Raw genomic sequence first — 25,197 nt, 5'->3', positions numbered from 1 at the left:
TCTTCTCGCATTAGATTAAATGGAGGAGAATCACGAGAATAAACAAGACGTTGAGTGACAGAAGAAAATTGGATTGATCAGTGAGCTACAAAGTAAGTAGTGGCTTATATAGTGCACATGACTTTGTGCATGCTTCTCTCACATGAGTTTTTATATGAAATTGAACATAAACATTACATAGACAGATTAATGGTTAAGTTGTAACTTGCTAATCACACTAACCATATCTTTTTAAGTCTTACAAGCAGTTTAAGTGTAAAGCACCATCTAGCAAGGCATGATCTTATGTTTGGATGGTCTCTTTAAACCAAGCAGGACAAGGAGCAATCCAAGATAATCATAATTGTACGAGACCTCAAGTAGCTGAAACTTGTTCAGTGTCCATGGAGGATACCTATACCAAAAATCTGTGAGGTAACTCCTTCTCACAATTCCCTTGTGGTGGCTGAATGTGTCAAACGAGAACTTTCCATGGTACATTCCAAACCCACTTTCACCTACTCCTCCAAATGGTAGAGTATCAGCTGCATACTGCACACAGAAAAGATACACACCAAGTCAAGTATATGAAAAGGAACAAGTCATGTATCTGCAAAAAGATTATCAGAAAATACTTAATAGTGTATTACTTGTAGCATTGAATCGTTGAACATCAAGCTGCCAGATGATGTTTCAGATATCATTCTGTTCTGCAGTGTTTTGTTTTTGGTGAAAACATAAAGGGCAAGAGGTTTAGGCATTGAGTTTATAAAATTAACACTGTCCTCAATCTTATCCAGCTGCAATTGTTCACAGGAAAAAAAGAACATGTAAGGTTACACACAAACTAAGAAAGTTAGTTATTCTACACACTGCTGATAGAAAAATTATTGAAAGTTTATTGACACATTAATTTGCATGAATCTTACAGTAATAATTGGAAGTAGTGGGCCGAAAATTTCATCCGACATGATCGCTGCATCAAGTGGGGGATTCACCAAAATCGTTGGCTCAATAAATCTGCACAAATTTGAGCATATGATGATTTCTTTAACTCAGTAAATGCTGCAAAACCAAAATTTTCTGACCTTTCTTCAAAGTAAAAAAGAAGAAGTCAAGTAAGGCATAAATGTCTTGCTATTAATGCAGTAACTTCATACGCTACTAAAAGTGTGTTCAGGTAAACGTGTTTGAGAGCTTACTGCCACAAACGCTTATCAAATAAGCACTTATTCATAAGTTTATTTGAAAACTGAAGTAAGCTCAAAAGAACTTATAACTAAGTATAGACGCTTATTTTATAAGCTCATCTGAGCAGCTAATGAAAATAAAGTCAAACCATCTTATACTATAAAATAATCTTAAATAAACTCTCCCAACACATTATAAGTATAATGGAAACAGGAGTCTTATACGAGTAACTAGTTTGTGAAAGAGAAGGGTGATAGTTACAAGTTTTCTTCATCCACGGAGCCACCATAAACCACTGATTTTAGGACCTTCTGATCAGTCAGAAGATTCTTCAATCTGAAGAAGTGTTTTTCATTCACTATCCTTGCAATACTGTTGGAATGTTGTGGGACCTCTCCAAACATTTTCTTGATCCAGACCTTCATCAGTTCCACCTAAAAGAAAAAACCAAAAGCAATCACAAGCCCCTAATGAAATACAATATCAAGAAACACAGAGCAGTTAATCTGAGAGCTTAAAATTTAAGAGGTGTTACCAGTTTTAAGCAGTATCTGTTTTCCACAAGGACATAGTCAACTGCTATGCATGCCTGACCAGCACAAGTTCCATATTTCCCCACCATAATCCGCTTCACAGCCACCTTTTGATTGCCAGAAAGTATGACTTTGTTAACTAAAATCACTAATCAACTTAATAAACTAAGTGAGTATTTGTACCCAAGCTGAACACAATTTGAAAGGCCTTTCAACTCAATCCATAAGAAGATATTCATTTAACTTTTATTTTGAAATGCCTGTGGCCATTCAAACCACTTAAGGGTCACTAAAACTTCTCTCTCATTTTAGTCACACTTAGAGACATTGGTGTGATGACATGAACAAAGGATGAATCAACACACCTCTAAATCCCATGAAGATGAAAGGGAATCAACAACTGCAGGGCATTTTCCACCCAACTCCAGAGTGACAGGGGTCAGATGCTTCGCAGCTGCGGACATCACAATCCGCCCGACACGTGCACTTCCTGATATTAGTTTTTGACATTCACAAAACCATCATCAAAAGCTATTACAAATTTACAATTACAAAGGGTTAAAACATGAAAGAAGAAGAAGATATAAAAAAACTGATGCTGTTGACCTGTAAAGAAGATTTTGTCCCATCTTTGGTGTAGTAGTTGCTGGGACTCCACTGCTCCCCCTTCAATCACCTTAATAGCTTCATTGTCCAAGTAAGTGGCAAGACCAGAGGCAAGCAGAGAGGAACATGAAGGAGATAACTCTGAAGGCTTCAAAACCGCTACGTTTCCAGCAGCTACTGCTCCTATCAGTGGCTCTAGGGAAAGTCCTGTGTTTGTTTTTCAATTGAGAGGATCAGTGTTTGTTCATCATCAGCTCAATGAAGAAACCTTAATTAGCTATAGAATATGATATAGATATAGCAATAAACTAGATTTTGTTGGTAGCCAAGAAATATGTGAGGCTTTAGGGTTTAGGGTTTGTTATCTTGATTTAGATGAAATTGATTTTGCAAATATATCAACCCAATGAAAAACCTCTTTTAGCATGTTTGGATCAACTTCTATTTCTCCTGAATCAGTTCTGACAGCTAGAAGCTACTCACGCAAACTTCACCCTAGAATTGATTCTAACATTTAAATCAATTGTTGAAGAATTTTCAAACATGAAAACCATAAAACTGTTCATACCCAACTTTTTTTAAAATTCACATTGGAAAGCATCAAATGGGAATTATGTAGAATGTAACTCACCAAAGGGGAAATTCCAAGAAGAAATTATGAGGACAAGACCCAGAGGCTCAGGAACAATTTCAGCACTGGTAAGCAATGCTATCTGTGGCAATTTAGCCTATCATAACAAATTTATATATTAGTCACTATAAATCTATGATTTCTCATGTCTTGATTAAGTTATGCAAATTTCATATTTTTTTATTTTAATCAGTAGATACAATTCTTACCTTTTTGCCGGACATCCAATCTTTCAGACATTTCAATGCCAAATTTAAGGTCTTCGTTAACGTTCCTATCTGTGAATGGATTGAAAAATTAGAAATTATATAATATGAGAATAGTTTAGTGATATTCCACCAATGTTGTAGCCTAGCAAAAAGAAACTAGTCAGGAGAAATGAGCATGGATCTTATGGTATTATAAATAAAACATGCAAATAAAAACAAGTGGGTCTATGTCACAAGTCACACCTCACAGTATGTGAGCTTGGATCTTTATGGTATTATAAAATAAAACATGCAATCAAATATCACTAGAAATGTTGGCTTCATGGTAGTTGTTAAAAAACAACTCTTCCATGTCAAGGGTTCAATTCTGGTATGAGGGTGAGATAAAAGGAGAAGAATGAGGTATTCTAAAATACCTTTATTTTTATCAATAATTATAAATACGGTACCTTATGTTTATTCTCATTTTCAAATATTGGGCCTTATTTCAACTTAAAAAGTAAGTGATCTTAGAGTTGAATAAAACTAATTTTATTAAGTGATTTTATAAAAAGTAAAAATTAACAGATATTTGTCTAAAAATATAAAGTTTTATTTTCACTTTATTGATAAAAATAATTGATTGCTCCAAAAACTATTAGAAATAATTATGTTTATGATTCAAAATTTATTTTTCCCTGAATGATAACTCAAGTGGTAGGAGTTAACTAGTTAAGGGACATATGAGATTGGGGTGAGGAGATTCAGGTATCAATCTCTGGTGGGAGCAATTTATCTTTCTGATGGACAAAAAAAAATTCTAGTTTTTTTTAAAAGCATATAAACAGTTAAAAATACGTAAGTGAATATTTTTGAAAAACAAGTGATTAGTTAACAAACAAGCTCATTCTGTAAAAAGTGAAAATAAACAGTTATTTACACGACTTTCTCGAATATGATACTTCTTTCATCCATAATTATAAGGCTCTTTAAAGACATAAATAAGACTTCTTACCAGATTCTAAAAATATTTATTATTCTTTTTCAAGTATGTCACTTGTATTTATTATACTTTAGTAGTTCCAAAATTTTGATCACCGGTAATCATTAGTTTTTTTTATTAGCCAAATTTCTCTTTCATGTATTGATTCTTGAATATTTATCTCCCCAATTCATATGTCCCAAAACTATTTTTTTATAAAACAATTCCACTTTGTTTTCGAGGCAGTGTTAGACATAATTCAAATTCTACGAGAATAATTGTACCAGAGCTGACTTAAACATCTCAAATTCTAATCCTTACAAAATATATTGGTATAGAGAAGAAAATATATTTACCTCATCTCTAAAAGCTTCCATACGGTGTTTCCCTAAATCACGGTAGAGGGCGTTAAAGATAGCTTCCTCTTTCTCCATGAGGAAACGACGTAACCCTTTGAGCTGCGATTCTCTCCAACAAGCTTCTTTTGTCTTTCCACTCGCATAGTACTGTCTCATGTTATGTAACTCTCTCTCCAACTCCATAGTTGTAATTGCCATTGGAACTTACTGCTTAAGCTTACCCTCTATGTGTATGCAACCAGTATTTATACTTGTTCATCAACCCTGTGACTGGTTTGGCTTTCATAAATGAAAAAGGGACCGTTGAAATATTGTGCGGGTATATAGGAAACTCTCCCTATATAAGTTATAACGTCATTGTTGTACGTAAATGGGTTGAAAAAATCACAAAATCACGAGTAACTTTACTAAAGTCTATTATTTTCAAAAAAGAAAAACTTACTAAAGTCTGTTAGACCAATAAGTTTTTATTTAATTTATTGTCTCAGCACACTAAACGATAAGATAAGAGATTCATCAATGAATTTTTTTTCATTCACAAGAATAGAGTTGAAATTCAAACCTCCAACCACTTGTTTAAGGGATAAAGTGTCGAACAACTACATCAACACACTTGCCTGAAACAATAAACTTTAAATAATTTTTTAATAAATTCTAAATCTACTTATCTTATCTTAAACATCATTATCTGATCGATTAGATTGGATAAAGTTAAACCCCACGTACAATTAGCATTGAATATGAAAAATGACTCACCAGTCACCACCTTCTATGCCAGTTTCGAGATATTGAATTTGATATATTCCTATAAATTCACACATAATTTTTTTGCTAAACCGAAGATTACAACATTTTCTTCCCCGATTTTAAGTCAAGCAGTAAGTAAACCAATAATTTGCAAGGGTTGATCGATCCTTCTCAAGTTCTCATTCAATAGTGACGTACGAGTTTATCTCTCTGTCAGCGGTGCGGGTAAATTGGATGGTGCTAAGTGTGTTTTGGCAAATTGGGGCTCACAACTCAACCTCTATCTCCAAGTCTCCATGATCTTGACATGTCACCGTGGAAGGTATATGTGCGTGGCTGAAAAACTAGTACATCAAACAGGTTTTGAATGTTCTTTCTCCTCTCTTTTTTTTTCACTTCAAAATTGACTAGTCAGAGATAGTGTTGCAACTCAATATAGACCTAGGCCTTCAAACCTTAAGGGTGTGTTTATGGGTTGAAAGTTTAGAGAAGGGAAGGAAAATATGATGCTTATAAGAAGTTATCTAATTGTTTGAGAGATTTTAAAAAGGGAGAAGAGTTTGAGGCTTTGAGATATTTGTAAATAATTCACATTTTTAAACTACAAAAATTTAAATGTATCTTACTTTCCAAATTTTTTATTATAAGTGAATTTTTTTTGTCATCAATTAAAATAACTTTTTATGTAACTCCTTTTAAAAAAAATGTCATAAATCACACAAACTTAACCATAAATTAAATATTGATAGCTTTTAATGGCCTTCACTTACCAACAACTCGACAACCTGCAACCTATTGAGCACATCAAAAATCAATGTCATGCACAACAAACATGATAAATCAGCCGAGGCAATGGGAGCTGGGTGGAGTAGCCCAAAATTTAATGACATGTGAACATGAAGAGTGCTGAAATTTTCTTTCAACCAGTCATGTCCATAAGATGTAGCTCAGTTGCATTCCCACAAACACTTGCACATGTCAAAAGCCATAAATGCATCATCTTTAACTTCAAACAGGTTTGGTACCCAAATTACTCGCGAAGAAAATCGAAAACAAAAAAACACCAACTAAAATTACTTGCAATTGCTTAGCAAATATTTAAGCATCATCCCAAAGGGTAACAGCCAAGAGACCCCTGCAAAATGTCCAGCTTAAATAGTCCAAGAACTTACATTTGAATATTGATTTAACAACTACTTCTATAGATAATTTACAATCTAGTTATTGACAGCGGATTTGTTATAACCCTAAAACTACAAGGTGCTTACAGTAAAATTACAGAAAGATCACGAGCACTGTGAATGATAGATTCTCACTCAAATTCGAAGAACCCTTCCGGTCCTCTGGGAGCTTGTACTAACCTTCACAAATTTCAAGGAGATCGAGTAATCCTTGATAAAAAAGAACTCCCGTCATTTTTTTCAACACAAATAGAATCACAGCCAGTTCTTCTATGATAAAATGACTGATCCTATGGTGTAGTGGAAACCAATTTCGGGTCATTTGATGTAAGATTCACTTGCATCCTTGTTGCAGCTTTGTCTGTGGGTAAATCATATACATACATGCATCATTGACCATTTTTGGGGTGGAAGAGGCCAGTAAAATAAAAAGAAGAAAGCAAAAGGCAGAGGATATTAACATTCATATCAACATTGATGCTACAAACACCTCAAACAAATACTGACCTTCATCTTTTCCTATTTTCCGGTCATTTGATGTAAGATTCTCTTGCGTCCGTGTTGCAGCTTTGTCTGTGAGTAAATCATATACATTCATGCATCATTGACCTTATTTTGAGGCGGATGAGGCCAGTACAGTAAAAATAATGAAAGCAAAAAGCAGAGGACATTAACATTAATATCAACATTGAAACTTCCAACACCTCAAACAAATACTGACCTTCATCTCTTCCCATTTTCCTTCTGCTGCGCCACAGAAGCCGAATGGGAGTACCAGAAAAACCTGCATCCGTACGCAGCTGCTTCTCCATGTAGCGCCGGTATGTCTCAGGAAAAAGTTTTGAATCATTGACAAAGAACACAAATGTAGGCGGCCTTATAGCAGCCTGCAACAGGTCCAGTTAGAATACAGAAGTTAATGAGTAATTAAATATGTTTAATTTTTGGGTGAGTAAGGCACCAAGGAGCTCATGAGTAAGCCTGCAGCACTTCCTATATTTCGTTCATTTTTTATAGACAACCATTTGACCAGTAGAATATATTATTCTTTTTAAATCATAACAAATGAAACAGGAACTTCTCTAACATGAACAATAGAAGTGAAATGACAAGAATGTATTCAAACATCCATAAACGCTAAAGACATACAATATGAACTATTAAGTACCATCATTGCGTGATATGAATACCTGAGTACAATAGTAAACACGCCCTCTTTTTCCACCTCGTGTCCTGGGAGGAGGCTTAAAAGCTAATGCTTCCCGCACTACTTGATTCAGTATAGAAGTACCGAGTCTTCTTGATCTCTCCTTTTCAACTTCACTAGCAGCATCAATAATCCTTTTGTTCAAAACAACAATAAGTAATCAGCTATTCACTTAGGGGATTAGGATTAACTCCAATGACAAATGTCAGACCTGAATGTCAACGTTAACAATATCTATGGTGCCAATGTTATTGTCTACATTTAGAAAACTCATCACTAAAATTTATATATAGCAGTAATTACATGCTAAGTTGGCCCATATTCAAATAGCAAAAATACCATATTAGTTCCTCAAATACTTAATTGTCACCATATCATTTCTCCGAACATTTTTTTTAATCAGATTAATCTCTTGAAGATACCGGACTGTCCGAACTGTCACAAAACTCATATCTTGAAGAGACTAATTTCAAGACAAAAAATGGACTAATGTAGCAAAACCCTTTAGAACACTTAATTGAATGTCTACCTCATATAAAATGGTGTAGAGATGATCATGATAATGTGACTGGTACAAGAAGTCTGGCATGACCACTATAATGCAACTACTAATTTCAACATAACATGTCAAGTTTGGCCTCATTAATAATGTAATATTCAAGTTAATATTTGTTTACAAATATGTACTCCTAAGAATGGAGAACTTGTTTTGAAAGCGATTTCAAAGAAAGCATGAAATTAGCATACTATGCACAGGTTAAATGCATCAATAGTTTTTCAGCTAAAACATACTTGTCCACACTTTGCCCAGCTATTGCAGTAGAATAAACAATTGGAGCCCAGTCAAGTCCACGAAGCTTCTCCCTGACATCCTGCTCATAGTATGTTGCAGTCTGCTGATTTTTATTTGGAATTGTATCCCACTTGTTTACAACGATGACACAACCTTTCCCTTCTTTTTCTATCCTTTCAGCTATCTTGAAGTCCTTCAATAGATTTGAAATAGTTCTTTTCTCAAAAAACTTAAAAATAATTATGGGAATGAAATAAACAACTGGCACCCCATTTACATCCATGCTTTATCATTACCAGAAGGGGAAAAAAAACTGTTTTTCATCTAAAAAATAAAAGCCATAATCAGGAACCTGTTCAGTGATACAAGACAAGGCCTCAATGACAAGAGCAACAATATCAGAGCGACGAATAGCACGGAATGCTCGATTTACTGACAAAGCCTCTGTTGTACTTCCAGCTGAAACTACGGCTGCCCTTCTCCTGATTCCAGCAGTATCAATAAGACGGAACTTCTGGAGAAAGAAACTAATTCAGAAAAATTTCCTGGAAGCACGCACTAATAAGTACTATCTGGTTATTTCTGTGGCACTATAAACCATGTGGTTAGGAGTTAATCAGCAAAAGAAACAAACCTGGCCATCTACTCCAGTAAATTCAGTATCGATAGCATCACGTGTAGTGCCACTGATGGGGCTGACTATTGTTCTGTCTTCACCAACAAGTGCATTCAAAATGCTACTTTTTCCCACATTTGGTCTACCAACAATTGAAATTGAAGGAACATAATCTTCTTCATCAAGATTCTTTGGTTCCTATGGTTTAGCATAAATAAATTATACATTAAAAATTAAGGTTTCAAAATAAGATTAAAAAAATGATCACTGATTATATAGTGATAAAAAATGTTTCCAACTGAATCAATGATTTATTATTGGTTTGTGAATGCATGATATAGTCAAATCAATTTGCAAGTTGCAACACAAAATAAAAAAGCACATATGGTTGCTCACTGTCAATGATACATACAGAAGAGAATTGAACCCTTATCGAAAACATACCTCAACTTTCTTTAGCCCTGAACAAACAAGGTCAAGAAGCTCTCCAGTTCCAGTCCCTGATATAGCTGATATTGGAATTGGTTCAAACCTGTTAAGAAAGCTTGAATGAACAACATGATGCAGAAACTTTGTTCACTCACTTAGCCACTAAAATACTTTATTCCCTGTTTTTATTTTTTGGGTGGGGGTGGAGTTAGATTTTTAATTGTCAGAGACAATGACTTGTCTATCTCTCATACTTTTGATTTAAAAATATTAAAGATGTATGGTTTTTAATCCTCAACAATTTCATGACTCTAAAAGGTCCATACAGCAGGAGAGATTAATGTCTTTGTTAAATATGTATTGCTATTTCACATGAATATATAGAACTATATAACAATCTAGAACTAATGCCCGATCATAGTCCTTCCCTCCTTATTTACTCATTTGGAATAATAAGAGGAAACATCAGAATAAGTGCTTGATGAGGCGGCACATTTAAAAATTTGACATCAAAACAAAAAAATAGCATACCCATGACAACTGACAAGAAAACATCAAAATAAGTGCTGTTTATTCAACTAGCTAAGTTATATGGCCATGTTCAGCTCTGTTCAGGTACACCTAAGGCATCTGTCCTCACTAATATAGCTTACCCAAGGGACCAAAATTCAGAAGCCTGCATAATTCTTTTCCGTGGAGATTCACACTTGTTAACTGCAAGTATGATATACTTCTTTGAGTAGTATTTACGTAGCCAATCAGCAATCTCCTCATCGGCTGCCGTTAGACCTGCCTGCTCAGCATAATCATCATTACTGTCTTCAGGCCATGATTAGGAGTAGCTTAATGAAGCAGTTGGTCATATCATGCATTCAAAACAAGTATAAGAAATAAAATTTTACATCTCATTTGGATGCTGTACTACTATGTTAAGTGTTAACTGTTGTCAGATTGGTGCCACATATGACTCAATGCCGAAAAATGCAACTAAAAGTTTCCATGATTCCGGCAGATTCCATAATTACCAAAACTGTCTAATTATGATGGTGGCCTAGGAAGAATCATCAGGGGTTCATAAACCTCCAAAACTCGATACAAGTAAATACCACTTTTACTACATACTACAGACAATAAGAACCAAGAAACAGAAATACAGACTTGGAATGAGAAGGAACAATATGAGATTTTAAATGCAAGCAACAAACTACCTGACCATCAACCACGAAAACAATAACAGATGATTCTTCAATAGCTGCAGTCGCTTGTCTCTCAATCATTGATGGCATCCTGGCAACAGCTGCCTCTCGAGAGACAAGTGGAATACCATCCATACCAATGGTAGTTGTAATAGCCAGCTCTTCCATAACAGCACTTTGTGATTTTGAAACAGTGAGAACCCCACCTGTGTCCACCACCATGAATTCATGCTCCCCCCAATATGATCGACCATATAAACGGTCTCTGGTAACTCCAGGTTCATCCACCACAATTGCCTTGTTTCCCTACAATTTATGCAGGAAGTAGGAGCCAGCTATCATAACTCATAATGAATAAATTTCACCATTCAGATTTCAGAATGTCGAAATTTCCAACGACTATTTCCCTCGAACAGGAAAGCATTAACAATGAAAATTAAAGCTAGTAGAAACATTCAATACCCCAACAAAACGGTTAAATAACGCCGACTTGCCAACATTCGGTCTTCCAACAATAGCAACCCTTGGGAGAAGCCTATCAGGGATCTGTCATTCAAAATACACAAGGTTCAGCAAATGACCCTATTATATTGCAATCTCTTCAAAAGAAATAATTCAAGCTCTAACTAGTTACTAACAACAACAAAAAAATGTTTCTGTTTAACATTAAGTGGATCCAATCCATATTGTTGAGATTCACACTTGAGGGAGATAATGTTGGAAATTTAAGCATATAGTTGAAGTCCCATTATCTCAATTAGTTATGAATTGGTTAAAGATGTGCCATGTAAGTGAAAAAATTCAAGGGACTCATTGTTTTATTGTAAGGTCAAAATGTAATATCAAATCCATTATTGTGATTATTCACTTAGCCTAAGGTATCCAGTGTTGTTAGGTTCAGTTAAATGCTATACTATTTATACTAACAATTTTTTTCTTCTTCTGTTTACTCTTCTTGTGGGTTTGAGCTGTTTCCTTGAGATCAATCTCATCTTCTGAAACCACCAAACATAAACAAACAAACAAACAGAAAAACACTGTTACTGGAGAGTGCAAAGATAAGCAGAGACAAAAGGGAGTGGGAGCGTGAAGACTCACCGATAGTCAGAACGTGGTCCAGAGAGCTTGAATACTCTAGGACTGCGTCCTTGGCTTCTTGCTCGAGTGCCAAGACATCAACATCAACGTCATCTTCTTCGGGATAATCAAATTGGTCCGGTTCTTCATCGTCGTCGACGCTGCCGGAGAATTCGGCGGAGCTGAACCGCAGGACTGGACGGGAGAGACTCCGGCGAGGGATGAAGATGGATTTTCGTGGAGAAAGGGCGGAGGAGGGAATTGAAGGGGAGAAGGGGAAAATGGGGTTTAGGGTTTTAGCGAGAGAGACATGTAACTGGAAGAGAGTTGCCATTGTTAGTGGAAGAAGAAGGGATGGAAAGTTAGCTCAATTATCTGGAATCTGGATTGAACATTTGGCGGGGGTTTATCTCTATTCTCTATAAATTCTACTATAATACTTTCCTCCCACTAGTTAAAATTTAATTTGCCTTGAGCTTTAACCTTTATCATCAACTAGTTCAACAATTTTTCAAATATTAAATTAACTTTTAGCAGCAAATTTTTTTTATCAGCTACTTATGTGAAACAATGGCAATCACCAGTATATATACTCATTTTGTGTTGACTAACATATCTCACATACAGTAGTCGTTACACTAATCTATGCGCTCACGGTCAACGTAATATTCTGATGTAGCTCAACACGCCCGCCTGGCACACCCTTAGGCTCATGTTTTGGTGTACAGTTTTTTTGGTTTTATTTTTTTTTTTTAAACATGGTCTTTCACTAGTGCCTAGTAGTGCATAAAAAGTGTCGTGTGCTATGGCATCTCCTGTGAAGCAATCACGATGACCATCATAATACTTTTTTCATGAGGAGTTGAGACTAATCTTCCGCCTCTTGGTCAACGTGCTAAACGGTAGTGGGTTGAGCAATGAGTTTTTTCATTCAGAAGAGTTGAAAATTGAAACCCCTACTACTTACTTAAAGGACGAAGTGTTAAACCACTATACCAACCCAACCAACCCAATCAGGTGCTGGAATGTTGCACCAACATAGATCATAAATACAATGAAAAGTTTTGACAAGAAGAATAAAATGATAAGTTTAGCTACCAGTAAGAGAACTGGTTTGTTACTAAAACAATTTAATGCTACAAATAAAAAGAAAAATCTATTCTTATACCCATTGCGTCCACATAACAAACTGTTCACTTTAGGAATGGAATTTTTAAAGTGAGAAAAAAACCCTTCTAGCTAAGCTTCATTTCATTGCTTTGTGCTTAGGTTTTGTTCAGTCATACACTTCAAAGACATAAATTTGGAAATATCCACATCGTGCCACAATGCGGTGAAACTAACTTTTCCAACATTTTTTTATACACAACACTCAAACCTAAATCCTTGTACCACCTTTGGTGAATCCACATACCCCTGAACCAATCACCAAATGGTAAGATAGTAGTGATCTACATAGACACACACTGGCACTGCATTTGTACCAGAAAAGGGATGGGAGCAAATAATGAATTTCACCTATTGGTCGTTGGACATTAACTTGTCTAGTAAAAGAGAGTAGCACCCCATACAAGACATTGAATAACAAATTTAGGAGAGTGCAGAATATTTTTGAACAAAAACCTAGAAGGGGTTCATCGGGCCAACAATGCAACACGATCTTTTTGTACTGCTTGAGTTAGGTTGATATCGAAGAGCTCACAACGAATAGGCATCTCCATCTCATAGAAGGGGTTCTTCAAAACATAATCCGTGTATAATTCATATACGAATTTCAATAAACTTTCCATTTGTTGAGTTCCAGGCTCAGAGACCACAAAAAACTTTGTCCCTGTGGAAGAGAACAATTATTTCATAAGGCATGGTTAGGGACAGGAAATCATTGATTTTGACTTTAGAATCAATTATAGAAGAATTTCCAAACAGACACTAGGTTGACAAGTAATCAAAACAAACAAATAAATAACTACAAAAGCTTTATGGATCACACTATGCAATTAAAATTTAAACGCAAGAGCAGCCAAACATCTAGAAATATTTCAACTATCAAGTTCATCATCATTCAAATTAGAATAAGCATATGCCATCTTTACAGAGACTATTAAAATTGCATATCATGTGCCTGTAAATACAATAATCTTCTTGAATCTCAATAAGGAATTCAACAATAGGACATGGGGAAAAACTAGCAGTGGTCAGTGAGGGCTTAATATCTGATAAATGATAGTACATAGAAAATCATTTACGTCCAGCCTCCTTTCAACCTAATGATGAATTTTCATTCTAAATTTTATGTCCCAGCCTACTTGCAAAACTTGATGTAATTTTTTTTAATAATATTTTATACCATGCCAAATTATTATTAGCAGCTATACCTCAATGGAACTTAGCATAGCATATAAAATCCTGGAAGATATCACGAACATGATTCTACAGGTAAATTATCAAAGAGTCTTAAATGAGCAAGAGAATAAATCTAGAACTGAAATATTTATAATTTCATATCACTAGACCTTCTTTTCAAAAATCTCGCCACAGTACAGTAATTGCAAGGCTACATACTAATGCGAGTAAGAAATAAATGTTGGTACTGCTAGAAATAAGCAGTAACATGTATAGGATGTTTGGCCTTCATTCTTTATTTTATTCACACTTCAGTTTGAATTTGAAAGGCTACGATAATAATTACGAATTTAGTTAAAACAATACCTGTCAGTGATTGGAAGCAATGGAGATCAAATGTGTCAGCTTGGAGTAGCTCAATTCCTGCACAACCTGAAACAGGTGATAACTGCTGAGAGATGGCATGCATGGAATGCCATAAACTAGCCACCCGTAACGTATCATTGGTATCCATTCGTCCAGCAGATCCATAATCCTAAATATCAAAAAGTTTTAATATAATTCTATATCAACTTTCTATTGGTAAAGGGAAAGAAAAAAGCATTGCTGCAACTCATTAAGCAGGGTTGCCTGTATATATTATAGAATTGTGATTTGTCAAAACCCAAGTTTTTGGAGAGGCTATTTAATCGAGGTCTCATTTAAACTGAAGAACATACAATACTACAACCACAAGTCTCATGTTTTAAGTTTCTTTGGCTCATCATACAAAATGATGGGGAGATAAAGGGAGATATCAGCCCTAGGATTCAAGTAGAAATATGGTAATGAAAAGAGCACAAGACAATATATAATTAAATAGAGAAACAGTTAGGATAATTAATATGGAACCAATATAGAAAAGACCCACAAGCAACAACCACATTAAAGGAGCAACCAGCGTGTGGCGAAAATGTTGAATGTTGTAACTTGTGAGGTGAAAAGGTTTCAATTTTGGGACTGTGTAATGTCCAGGATACAAAGGATGAGAAAGACCGAAGATGAGAGAAAGAGAGGAAGAACTCTGTTATTTCTGCTAACAAGGCACAAAACCCTCCTTACAATCGCCCCTTAGAAGTTAGAACTGAGAGACTTAGTTAACTACTGATTATCCTAAATGCCCCTTACAGCTGTACAATTCCCGCTATTTAACTCCTAACTATCTAACTGCCAGTTTAACTGATTATAGCTAACCGACCAACCCCTTGCTATTTATTCCTTTTGTACACACCTTCAGACCTTATTTTCTTGCTAAGGCACGTGCATAACGGATACAAATTTCCAGGAAACAGAATAGAACATTTTTCTTCCGCAAAAAAATAAAGAAAAAGAATTCATAGTCCACAGCAGTGAGCAAAGGAAAAAGAACTTAGAATGGCCAAACCTTATAGTAGATCAATCCACCAGACTTGTTGATGATGTAAAGACTGTAAATAGCTGCCATTCCAAAAGCCTTTACCAGAATCTGAAATAAAGATGAAGATAGAGTTTAACAAGGAATTTTATAACCAGAATACAGTACTTTACGCAATAACACTATCTGGAAATAGATAATAATTTTGCAAAACAACGCTGTGTTTCGATGATCTATTAGAAATTTCATGCAATTTTGAAATGCAGCAATTTAAATCCCTTCAATCGCAGAACACTTAGTTTGAGGCTAAACCTCCACTAGGAGTGCTAGCCCCACTAAGATGCGGATGTTCCTGACTCGAACATAAGCACCTGTGATCACACCAAAAAGAATACCACCCCCCCTTGAAAATTCATCTTGTCCTAAAGGTAAAAATCGGGAATTCCCGTTGTATGAGAGTTCCCACTGGTCATCTCTATGTAATGCTCCATCCACCTGAATCTTAACAATCTCCTATTTGTTATCCTCATCTATGCTATGTCATCTACTGTTCCCTATTATCAATATGAAGGAATCTAATAAAAAAATTGCTGGGAAAAAGGAAAACATTATAGCTAACTCACTGAAGTCGATTAACATGCGAAAGAAAACCCACAGTTATGTACTGATTAACAAAGAAAACACATGTTTGAGGTATTGAAGCATTTTATCAAACAGGTGGAGCCCATTTATCACAAAACTGATCGAGCATTTTCTACATTAGCGTTAGGCGAATCACAAGTTACAGGAAACAGAAAACAAAATGGAAGCGAAGGGGAAAATAACCAGAGAAAGTGAAGATGAGGAGATGTTAGCTACATACTCGATCGAATAAAGCTCACACAAGATCCACTCCCGATCTTCCTTTCAACTTTCAAGCTTTGATAACTGTAGCTCGATGTTGCTCCTTCCAAAGAGAGATATTGAACCGGCCGGTTAAATGACTCGGTTTGGAACTAAGTAAAATCAATTCTAGTATTCTAGTGGGTTCAAATTAATTCTAGCTAATTTTGGGTGTATCAATAAAATTGATTTCATCGGTCAAGAATTAGATTCACTTGATACAACAATTGCTCTTACACTAGACATATTCAATTATGAGAATTCACAACTGAATTCAATAACATTATTTTACAAAAAATATTTTTACATCAAAATATTTAAAAATAAAGTCGCATCACTTTAACTCTTGTTTACCACACAAAACTTCAATAGAATCAATTTTATTGAGACGAGTTGCTGATTTGTATTTCGGTCTATAAGGATCTTGTCTTGGCATTTGATTTGTTTAAATTTTTGTTTGTTCGTCATTGTAGCAATTCAATCGCTAATTATCTGATTAGAAACTCTAGCTCTCTGGTCATAGCTTTGGTTTATAAGAATGTAATGGTTTTGTTTACACGGATTTTTGGTAAACAAATATCATCTTAGTTCGACAAAAGGAAGTTTAGATTTCAGGGTCCTTTTGAGAAAACGCTTTGCCAAAGTGTTGTGTGTACATGAATGTGTTTTCGACAATAACAAGCAGCTCAGATGAAACTGGAATTTATTGAATACGAGTCGATTACAAAACAGTCAAACAAACTAAAATAACATGAAAACTACATGAACTGCAGATTTCGACAAACAAACTGCACAGAAGAACTGGAAATCAACAAACTGAAATGCGGGGAAACTAAAGTGTTGGTTCTGCAACGTACTCCTTCATCATCACGTTTTGCTCCTTGAGTCTCATTGATGCGGACATTAGAGCTTTCTGGTGAATTTTTCAGAGTTTGAGTTGGGAACCCTCTTTCTGAATTGGATTCTCCTATTTATAGAGTTTCGTGTTCTGCGTGTTAGTGGGTCTGGTTTCTCCCACGATCTGATGCTTGCTCCGGAAGTTCTGCGCATGGTGGTGGAGATCGTGTGCTTCAACTGCTCCAACCGTTTCCTGGCCATGTTTTCGACCATCGTGGGGGGAATTTGACTTGGTCAGTGTGGCACGTGTTACATGTGCCTGTGTTTAGCAGTAATTGTTGTTGTCGAGTTTTTCCGCCCCATTAACTTGGTGCAACTTCCTCTTCCTTTCTTTAGTAAGAATTCGACTTCCTCGAGAGTTTTGGGCTGAATGCGTTTTTCTTTCTTGGGCCAAAATATTGGGCCAACAGGTTTCTATGCCTGTTTTTTATTAATGAATTTGCGGTTTCATTTAAAAAAAAAACTCTTACTCTTTTCTCAATTTAAGGTTCCATATGGTATTCACTTGTATTGTTTGGAATTTGGATTGATATTTCGACCACTAAGCCTGTGTAGTTTGTTTTTTAGTAGAAGATTCTTAAAAAAAACACATTCGGCATATTAAAAGTAGGGATGATGATGCTATGCTATGCCTATGAATATCTATGAGGTGACATTTTGACATTAAAATCAAATAAAAAAATTGTTCATAAAATTCACCACTGCTTAGTTTTAAAAAAACAAATTGTTCATAATATATCTACTTAGTTTAAAAAAAATTACTAATATATCTAGTTCAGTGTAAAGATTAAAAAGGTTTGTCAATCGAAAAAGATTGAAAATTGCTAGGGACTACTTTGCAAAAAAGAGGGGGTTTAGAAAAAATATACATAATACAAGGCTATAAACCCTATAGCAATCATAAACCTCCTTTCCCTCTGTCTCCATAGACACGCATCAGGTTGAGGAGCTTTCCGGCGGTTACAAGTGAAGAACTAACACACTAGGAGACAAAAAAACGCGCGCGCACCACCACGAGAAGGAGGAGTTTCCCTTTCACTCCTTTTGAGCATCCACTATTACCATTTACCAGGTAGTGTAGCTAGCTCTCTTTCTTGTTCAGAAACACTTGGAATGAATGGAACAATTCAGAATTCTTGACTTTCCAGTTTCAAATTCAATGAGGATGATGTTTATGGCTTTGTTGTTGAATGAGCAAACTATTAGTGTGAGGACATGTTTAACATTAGCAAAGTATGTTTAACATTACCAAAGAAATAATTAAGAGAGGAATTGATTTGCATTTTTTTGGGGTCCTAGATTTGAAGTTACTCTGTGGTTGATAATCAATGTCACCTCATAGAACCTATGGGAGTATGGATGCTCTCATGATTAATTATCTTGATTTTATATGGTTTTCATAGGATGTTAAAGATTTTAGTTTTAAATTTGCTTGTGTAAGCTGAGACAACAGAGGAAATTTCCTATATGTAATGATATGGCTGCAAACACCGCTATCCTCATAAATTTTACTGGGATAAAATTCTCATTAAAAGTGATGCTTCTAGGTTCTCAATTTTAGCACAGGTCTTTCTCAAATCTCAATACATGATTGTACAGCTTCAAAATACATCTAAGGACTCTTACCTTCATTGAATTTTGGTGGGGTTAATACCCCTTCTTAATGGAGGTTTTGAATGTATTTGTATTTACTGATTACTAGCGTGCTTGATAGTCTATGGTTGTCTGCATTTTCGTTTAGGGTGACATGATAATAGAACTATAGGCATAGTCTATTTTGGTCTTACTATTTATACTTTCTGCTGGGTGCTATCCTGATGATATTCGAATCATTCTCCTGGCTACTATTTTTTTTTAGCTGAAATTTTGACTCATACTATAGTGTTCACTGCTCAGACAAGTTAAGTTTCACTCCAGCTAAATGCTGTACAAATTATAACTTATAAATATAAATATGTTAGTGTATTGTTTGATTCTGACTGGTTGGTCTTATGTCTGGCTGGATTGGTTGAGATTTGTCAGGCTTTTGGCAATTTGGGGAAATTGGAAAAAAGTGGGAAACTCAGTCAAAATTCTCATTAAAATTTGTAACTGGATCTTAAAAAAGTGTGTGGGAATTTCCTCCACATAAGTTCTTGGATCTTTCTTATTAAGATAAAGTACTTTTATTTTTATATTTTTATTATTAATTGATTTGCTACTGATAGTATAGGACTAAGGTGTTACAAGTATTGTGAGGTGTGAGCAATGGCGTCAAGACCCGAGGTAGTGGCACCGCCAGAGATATTCTATGACGATGCTGAAGCACGCAAGTACACTTCTTCTTCCCGTATTATTCAAATCCAGGTTTCCTCCTTTTTCTTCTCATTCTGTTTCGTCGTTATTCAGTTTACTCTTGTTTACTCTCGGAATTCATTGTAATCTGATTTGTTGTGTAAAAAAAGGCAAGTCTGTCAGAGAGAGCCTTGGAGCTACTTGCTTTGCCTGATGATGGTGTTCCGAAATTACTTCTTGACATTGGTAATTTAGTTTTAAATTTGATTTAATTATATTGTTCTATCTCTGTCGTGTGTTCTATCTCATTCACGAAATATTGGGGTAGGTTGTGGATCGGGACTTAGCGGTGAAACACTCTCGGAAAATGGACACCATTGGATTGGTCTTGACATTTCACCTTCCATGCTTAGTAGGTTTCCCCGTTTTCATTCTTTGGAATTTTGTTATTTTTATCTATCTTGCATTTCGATTGATTTTTATTTTTCATTTTTTAATGAACTCAGACGTTGCGCTGGAGCGAGAAGTTGAAGGTGACCTTTTAGTGGGTGACATGGGTCAGGTAATCAATCCAGTATCCACATCGTTTCTACTTTATCAGAAGTATTATTATTTATTGAAATCTAAGCTTAATGTCAGTCATGCTTTGAACACTTGTGGTTTCCTTTTCCATGTTATCAATACTCTTCTGTGGTTTTTTCTCAGCATGTTGTTTATGTGCTTCGATTAACTTCTTCCTAGAAAATAAAAATAACATTCATGCTCTGCATCTTTGGCTAACTGTTATTTTCTTACTTTTGATCTTCGGTGTCAGGGTTTAGGGCTTCGTCCTGGAGTTATTGATGGTGCCATCAGTATATCTGCTGTTCAGGTTTGCAATTAGATAAATGAGAAAGTGCATGTTTGGATGTGTCTTGGGTACACGCTCCAAAACACGTTAGCGGAGAAGCTCCATGTTATAGCTTCTGATTTAACGTGATTTTGAGTTCTAATGTGAATTCCAAACATGGAATCAAACGTGCACAAAATCGAACTAAAAAGAGTATTGCTGATTGAGCTCAGCCAAGCTGTTAAGACTGAACAGTGGAATAAATGATAGTATGATACTCTAGTATAACATGTCAAGCACAAAGTTACATATTTTGAACACGCAATCATTATATTTTCAAAATCATATAATGCTACTGAAAATACCCCCTTTTTATCTGGGTGTGAATAAGTATGCCTTTCTATCAAATTTCATCGGCTGGCTCAGTTACATTCCTAACTTTGGTGACTCTTATTTTTTCATGCAGTGGTTATGTAATGCTGATAAATCCTCTCACAACCCTCGATTAAGATTGAAGTATGTCCTTTTCTTATTTAGTATACTGTTTTCTATTGATCAATATATACACATTTTGATTCTCTTCAAAGTTCAAACTCTTAAGCATATGGAAATTTGCACCGCTCTTCTACTTTTCTTTTTTCTTACTTTCGATATTAAAATTGGATTATCGCCAATAAGCTATAAAATCCTCATTTTCTTTTATAGGGCTTTTTTCACATCTTTATATAGATGCTTAACAAATGGAGCTAGAGCAGTATTTCAAGTGTATCCTGAAAATCTAGACCAGCGTGAGCTGATTTTGAATGCTGCAATGCATGCTGGATTTGCTGGTGGTATAGTGGTGGATTTTCCACACAGGTATGAGTAAATCTTACAATATTGTTGGGGCTTATTTGTTCCATAAAGAATAATGTACCTGAAACACATTTTCTGCATTTTAGTGTTTGCTCTATCAATCAGCTCAATAGTTTATCTTCCAGCGCAATCAGCACAAAAACTGCAATAACTGCATTATATTTGTAATCAATAATCATAGTTTTTGGTCAATGGAGTCATGGGACAGATTAACATTATAGTGAAAATGAAAAATATTCATATAAAAGTAGTACCTTGTGCTAATATGAAGTAAAACAGTACTAAGAAACTCAAGTTTTATGTATGATGCATTCATCTGTTCTCTTAGCCGTGGCTTTTACCGTGATTTCTTTTGAAAAGCATCAATGTTTAGCCTTATTGGGCATGGTGTTTTGCTAACGGGTTAACAATTGTCTTGTGATAGTTCAAAGAGGAGAAAAGAGTTTCTTGTTCTCACATGTGGTCAACGATCGATAAATGCATCCCTGTCCAAGCCTAAAGATGGAAATGAGGAGAGTTGCTCTGATGATGACAATGATGAAGATGAAGAAAATCAGACAGTGAGTCTAACTGCATTTTATGAATTCAGTTCAGGGATTTACGAAGACGTATTGAACTTTTTATGAGAAACAACCCTGCTAAATATATTGCTTTCATTACCAAGCACCTGATATTGATTTTTGCTTTATTTGATTAGTTGCTTCTGTTAATATAAGATCATTGTCAATTCATAAAGTTCTAAGATTTTGAAAATGCAAAATAAGTTGACAACTTGCTTATGTAAATGCCTTTTTTTACTTATTCTGTACTCTCATGAGCTTATCTCTAGTTTACTGTATTAAACAAGAATCAAAATACTGCAGGTGTGTATCTCAGACAGGCATAGACCCCGAAAGAAACAGAAAAACAACAATAAGAAGGGCAAGGGGAGAGATTGGATTCTGAGGAAGAAGGAGCAGATGAGAAGAAGAGGAAATGCTGTTCCTCAAGACACCAAGTACACAGGTCGGAAAAGGAAAGATCTCTTTTGATCTTGTTTGTGTAAAGGATTTTTTACACTAGCTGTTCGACCACCATTTTGAATTAGATGATATTAAAATTTGGTATTGTAAAATATAAGATATTACTTTTAGAATTTTAAATTGTATATATAAAAATATAATATTGTATGTTTAATTTAATAATAAAAATTTATGAATTATTACATATAATCTACTAATAACAATATACTATCAGGATGTCGTGGTAGTAAGCTTAAATTTCATATTTCATAATATATCATGAAAATGCTACATCTTCTTATTTGATACTGTGCTAAAAACAAAAGACTTTGACTTGATATTCATGATATGAATAATATTGTTAAACTATATTTCACCTTAAAAAAAATTATAATTATAGAAATTAATGTTATATTTTTCTTGGTTGGAAGGAGGGCCTAGGCCTGAAAACAAGAACCACACACGTGTAGACCGCGGGAAGGAAACTCCCGAGACATAAAAAAGAAGCAAATTAGAACACCTAGGTGGAGGACGATCCAAAATATGGAGACCCAACTCTAAACCATGAGAAATATTCGCAAGCTCGTTCGCAACTTGATTTGCCTCCCAGCAAATGTGGACACAGCAAAAATCCCACACTTTCTCCTTCCAATCACGAATCTGGTTCACTAGGCTAGCATGGGGGTGAAGCAAGTCACAACCCTCATTGATGAGCTTTATGCAATTTATGAATATAAACTTTAAATTTTAAAACTAAAACGGTAGAAATCAATGTTTTTTTTTTTACGAGACGGTAGAAATCAATGTTACTTTGTATTCTTTGACATATTAATTTTAAATTTTATAAGGGCTAGAGTTAAATTTCATAACATATTTATAAGTTTCTTTTTTAGTAAACAAATTATAAGTTTTTTTAAGTCCAATTATAAGTTTATAATAAGGGAAGTTAATACTACTTCATATTATGTGACATATTAATTTTAATTTTAAATACTGTAAAAGGATTTGTGTGATCATTCGTGCATTTATTATGTTTTGATATTTAATTCATCTCTTTGCATATTCTAATATTATTTGTGAGATTATTCCTATTCTTTTATAGCTCTTAATTTTAACTATTCAACAATGTATGTTCAGTCAGTTGCTTATATAAAATTCAATGAGTCATAAAATCAGATATAATTACGTATGAAGGTCCCGTGCATCGCACGGGTCTCAATCCTAGTATTTTAAAAAACAAAATCAAGTGATAAACTATAATGAACATCGATGCACGGGTAAAAGTACTACTCCCTCCGGTCCTATTTATAAGCAACAAAAAAAAAATTCACACAGTTTAAGAAATGTAGTTAAATTAGATAAAATGCATTAAATTTGTCTTAAATTAAAATGAACTTCCAAAATTACCCTTTGTTATTAGTGTTGGAAAGTGGAAAAGAGAGAGAATAATTAATGAGACACATTTTACAAGTTAGAATTAATAAGGGTATCATTGGAAAAAATTAATTAATATAGCTCAAACTTTCATTTGGTTCTTATAAAAAGGACAAGATTTTTCTTCTCTTTCATGCTTATAAATAGGACCGGAGGGAGTAGTAGATAGATAGATATTGATATTGATATATTAAAAAAATTAATTATAAAAAATTGATTTTTATTTAAAATAATAATGATAATTAAAATAAAAAGTTAAAACAATAGAAGATTTTAAATATATTTTTGTCCTCATAGGATAGCTCAAGTAGTAGGAGTTGGGTATGAGATTTTATATTTTTTGTCCAAAAATATTTTTTTTTTACGAGAGGAAGATAGAAGATTTTAATTTGAACACGTTATTTATCTTTTTATTTTGAAAAAATCATTATTAAAATCTTTTTTGGTGTATGCAAAATATTTGTTAGAATCTGAATCCGCTATTTATATATCATATCTTTTTCAGGGTTTCTTCTCGACTGAGGCAACACGGTTCGAATTTGGATTTTGTTTTATATATCATATCTTTTTCAGGTTTCTTCTTCTCTACTGAGGCAACACGGGTTCGAATTTGGATTTTGTTGACACGGTTTTGGTGATGGTTTTCGATGTTGGCTTCGCTTTCAATGACAGCAATTTCTCCGACAGGGTTCTCCGAATTGAGATCACGACCGATCCGCCGCCTAATTCAGACATCGCCGCCACCGCCAACGCTTACCAGGTTCGCCACGGCAAGAGGAAACGCGAAGATGAAGAGACGACGGTTGAAGGGTTGCCCTCTGTGGCAAACAACGATGATTCAACGGTTAAAACCCTGCATATCAATTCTCTTATCTTGGCTGTCAAAAGCACTTTCTTCCTTAAGCTTTTCTCTAATGGGATGAGGGAGTCAGAGCAAAGACATGTCACCCTTAAAATTAATGCATCTGAAGAAGCTTCTCTCATGGAGTTACTGAATTTTATGTATAGAAATTCCTTGAATATGTTGGATGTGGTTGTAGCTGCTGATAAATTTGGAGTCTCTTCATGCATGAGATACTGTACCAATTTATTGCTAAATTCCCCCATGACACCTGACTCCGCATTACTTTATCTGGATCTTCCTCATAGCGTCTTAATGGCTGATACATTCCAACCACTGGCTAATGCTGCAAAGAAGTATCTTGCAGGCAGATACAAGGATATAACCAAGTTTGAGGAAGAGGTTATGGCCTTTCCTATTTGTGGAATAGAGGCAATCTTGGCTTCTAATGAACTAGAGGTTGAATCAGAAGATGATGTATATGACTTTGTTTTAAAGTGGGCTAGACAACACTATAACAGACCGGAAGAAAGGAGAGTTAACCTGTGATGACTTTAAACATAACGGTACATCCGAGCTTGTACTTACTGCTTTAATTTTCAAGGCGAGGCCTCTACATCGCCAACTGTCAATGGCCGTGGAAGCAAAAGTGTTTGATTCCTTGAATGTTTGTAGTTTTATGGAGAGGGCATATAAGTGTCGCCCTGTTAAAGTGGTGGAATTTGAACTTCCC

General features: G+C 35.0%; 5 protein-coding genes across 9 annotated transcripts; 2 read left to right on the top strand and 3 right to left on the bottom strand.

The window, feature by feature from the left end:
• Positions 1-55: 55 nt before the first annotated feature.
• LOC130747312 (aldehyde dehydrogenase family 3 member F1-like) lies at positions 56-4,683 on the bottom strand. The gene is made up of 10 exons (XM_057600210.1): positions 4,467-4,683; positions 3,150-3,218; positions 2,941-3,037; positions 2,310-2,516; positions 2,069-2,193; positions 1,706-1,810; positions 1,432-1,604; positions 909-999; positions 630-779; positions 56-531 (listed from the first exon to the last, which is right to left on the bottom strand). The coding sequence occupies exons 1-10, from the start codon at positions 4,665-4,667 to the stop codon at positions 268-270; spliced, it is 1,482 nt and encodes a 493-aa protein (XP_057456193.1). The 5' UTR covers positions 4,668-4,683; the 3' UTR covers positions 56-267.
• A 1,581-nt stretch (positions 4,684-6,264) lies between these two features.
• Positions 6,265-12,243, bottom strand: LOC130747309 (uncharacterized). Of its 2 annotated transcripts, none has more exons than XM_057600204.1 (13): positions 11,737-12,243; positions 11,566-11,633; positions 11,101-11,184; positions 10,651-10,944; positions 10,096-10,235; positions 9,458-9,545; positions 9,032-9,211; positions 8,750-8,911; positions 8,397-8,581; positions 7,588-7,738; positions 7,119-7,284; positions 6,905-6,970; positions 6,265-6,758 (listed from the first exon to the last, which is right to left on the bottom strand). In XM_057600204.1, the coding sequence occupies exons 1-13, from the start codon at positions 12,047-12,049 to the stop codon at positions 6,688-6,690; spliced, it is 1,968 nt and encodes a 655-aa protein (XP_057456187.1). In that variant the 5' UTR covers positions 12,050-12,243; the 3' UTR covers positions 6,265-6,687. The 2 variants fall into 2 exon arrangements, with proteins under 2 accessions (XP_057456187.1, XP_057456186.1); XM_057600203.1 differs by having other exon boundaries at positions 8,397-8,590; positions 11,737-12,239.
• Positions 12,244-12,912: 669 nt separating this feature from the next.
• Positions 12,913-16,508, bottom strand: LOC130747310 (uncharacterized). Of its 3 annotated transcripts, none has more exons than XM_057600206.1 (4): positions 16,277-16,508; positions 15,482-15,562; positions 14,425-14,593; positions 12,913-13,546 (listed from the first exon to the last, which is right to left on the bottom strand). In XM_057600206.1, the coding sequence occupies exons 2-4, from the start codon at positions 15,539-15,541 to the stop codon at positions 13,350-13,352; spliced, it is 426 nt and encodes a 141-aa protein (XP_057456189.1). In that variant the 5' UTR covers positions 15,542-15,562; positions 16,277-16,508; the 3' UTR covers positions 12,913-13,349. The 3 variants fall into 3 exon arrangements, with proteins under 3 accessions (XP_057456189.1, XP_057456190.1, XP_057456188.1); XM_057600207.1 differs by lacking the exon at positions 16,277-16,508 and adding an exon at positions 16,075-16,188; XM_057600205.1 differs by having other exon boundaries at positions 12,935-13,546; positions 16,314-16,504.
• Positions 16,509-18,151: 1,643 nt separating this feature from the next.
• Positions 18,152-22,365, top strand: LOC130743012 (18S rRNA (guanine-N(7))-methyltransferase RID2-like). Of its 2 annotated transcripts, none has more exons than XM_057595120.1 (10): positions 18,152-18,302; positions 19,438-19,576; positions 19,675-19,750; positions 19,833-19,916; positions 20,011-20,066; positions 20,319-20,375; positions 20,800-20,849; positions 21,039-21,191; positions 21,613-21,748; positions 22,052-22,365. In XM_057595120.1, the coding sequence occupies exons 2-10, from the start codon at positions 19,478-19,480 to the stop codon at positions 22,217-22,219; spliced, it is 879 nt and encodes a 292-aa protein (XP_057451103.1). In that variant the 5' UTR covers positions 18,152-18,302; positions 19,438-19,477; the 3' UTR covers positions 22,220-22,365. The 2 variants fall into 2 exon arrangements, with proteins under 2 accessions (XP_057451103.1, XP_057451102.1); XM_057595119.1 differs by having other exon boundaries at positions 19,443-19,576; positions 22,052-22,364.
• Positions 22,366-24,119: 1,754 nt separating this feature from the next.
• LOC130747307 (BTB/POZ domain-containing protein POB1-like) lies at positions 24,120-25,157 on the top strand. Its single transcript, XM_057600201.1, has one exon. It carries the CDS (start codon positions 24,261-24,263, stop codon positions 25,011-25,013), a length of 753 nt encoding a protein of 250 aa, XP_057456184.1. The 5' UTR covers positions 24,120-24,260; the 3' UTR covers positions 25,014-25,157.
• Positions 25,158-25,197: the final 40 nt, after the last annotated feature.

The sequence above is a fragment of the Lotus japonicus genome, chromosome 3 (assembly GCF_012489685.1).
Source record: "Lotus japonicus ecotype B-129 chromosome 3, LjGifu_v1.2".
Lineage (NCBI taxonomy): Eukaryota > Viridiplantae > Streptophyta > Magnoliopsida > Fabales > Fabaceae > Lotus > Lotus japonicus.
The sequence above is the reverse complement of the archived record's forward strand: the minus strand, read 5'-3'. Positions and strand labels throughout refer to the sequence as shown.

Excerpts from the sequence above, each read along its gene's own strand:
- LOC130747312 (XM_057600210.1), bottom strand. The coding sequence starts at position 4,667 with ATGGCAATTACAACTATGGAGTTGGAGAGAGAGTTACATAACATGAGA. Across the intron at positions 1,605-1,705 it reads ACAGATACTGCTTAAAACTG|GTGGAACTGATGAAGGTCTG; the intron begins GTAACACCTCTT and ends TTTTTCTTTTAG. Across the intron at positions 532-629 it reads TCAACGATTCAATGCTACAA|TATGCAGCTGATACTCTACC; the intron begins GTAATACACTAT and ends TTCTGTGTGCAG.
- LOC130747309 (XM_057600203.1), bottom strand. The coding sequence starts at position 12,049 with ATGGCAACTCTCTTCCAGTTACATGTCTCTCTCGCTAAAACCCTAAAC. Across the intron at positions 11,185-11,565 it reads AACAGAAGAAGAAAAAAATT|ATCCCTGATAGGCTTCTCCC; the intron begins GTTAGTATAAAT and ends TTTGAATGACAG. Across the intron at positions 10,945-11,100 it reads TATTTAACCGTTTTGTTGGG|GGAAACAAGGCAATTGTGGT; the intron begins GTATTGAATGTT and ends CATAAATTGTAG.
- LOC130743012 (XM_057595120.1), top strand. The coding sequence starts at position 19,478 with ATGGCGTCAAGACCCGAGGTAGTGGCACCGCCAGAGATATTCTATGAC. Across the intron at positions 19,917-20,010 it reads CATTTCACCTTCCATGCTTA|ACGTTGCGCTGGAGCGAGAA; the intron begins GTAGGTTTCCCC and ends TAATGAACTCAG. Across the intron at positions 21,192-21,612 it reads GTGGTGGATTTTCCACACAG|TTCAAAGAGGAGAAAAGAGT; the intron begins GTATGAGTAAAT and ends GTCTTGTGATAG.
- LOC130747310 (XM_057600206.1), bottom strand. The coding sequence starts at position 15,541 with ATGGCAGCTATTTACAGTCTTTACATCATCAACAAGTCTGGTGGATTG. Across the intron at positions 14,594-15,481 it reads GTGGATTGATCTACTATAAG|GATTATGGATCTGCTGGACG; the intron begins GTTTGGCCATTC and ends TTTGATATTTAG. Across the intron at positions 13,547-14,424 it reads TTGCTTCCAATCACTGACAG|GGACAAAGTTTTTTGTGGTC; the intron begins GTATTGTTTTAA and ends TCTCTTCCACAG.
- LOC130747307 (XM_057600201.1), top strand. The coding sequence starts at position 24,261 with ATGGTTTTCGATGTTGGCTTCGCTTTCAATGACAGCAATTTCTCCGAC.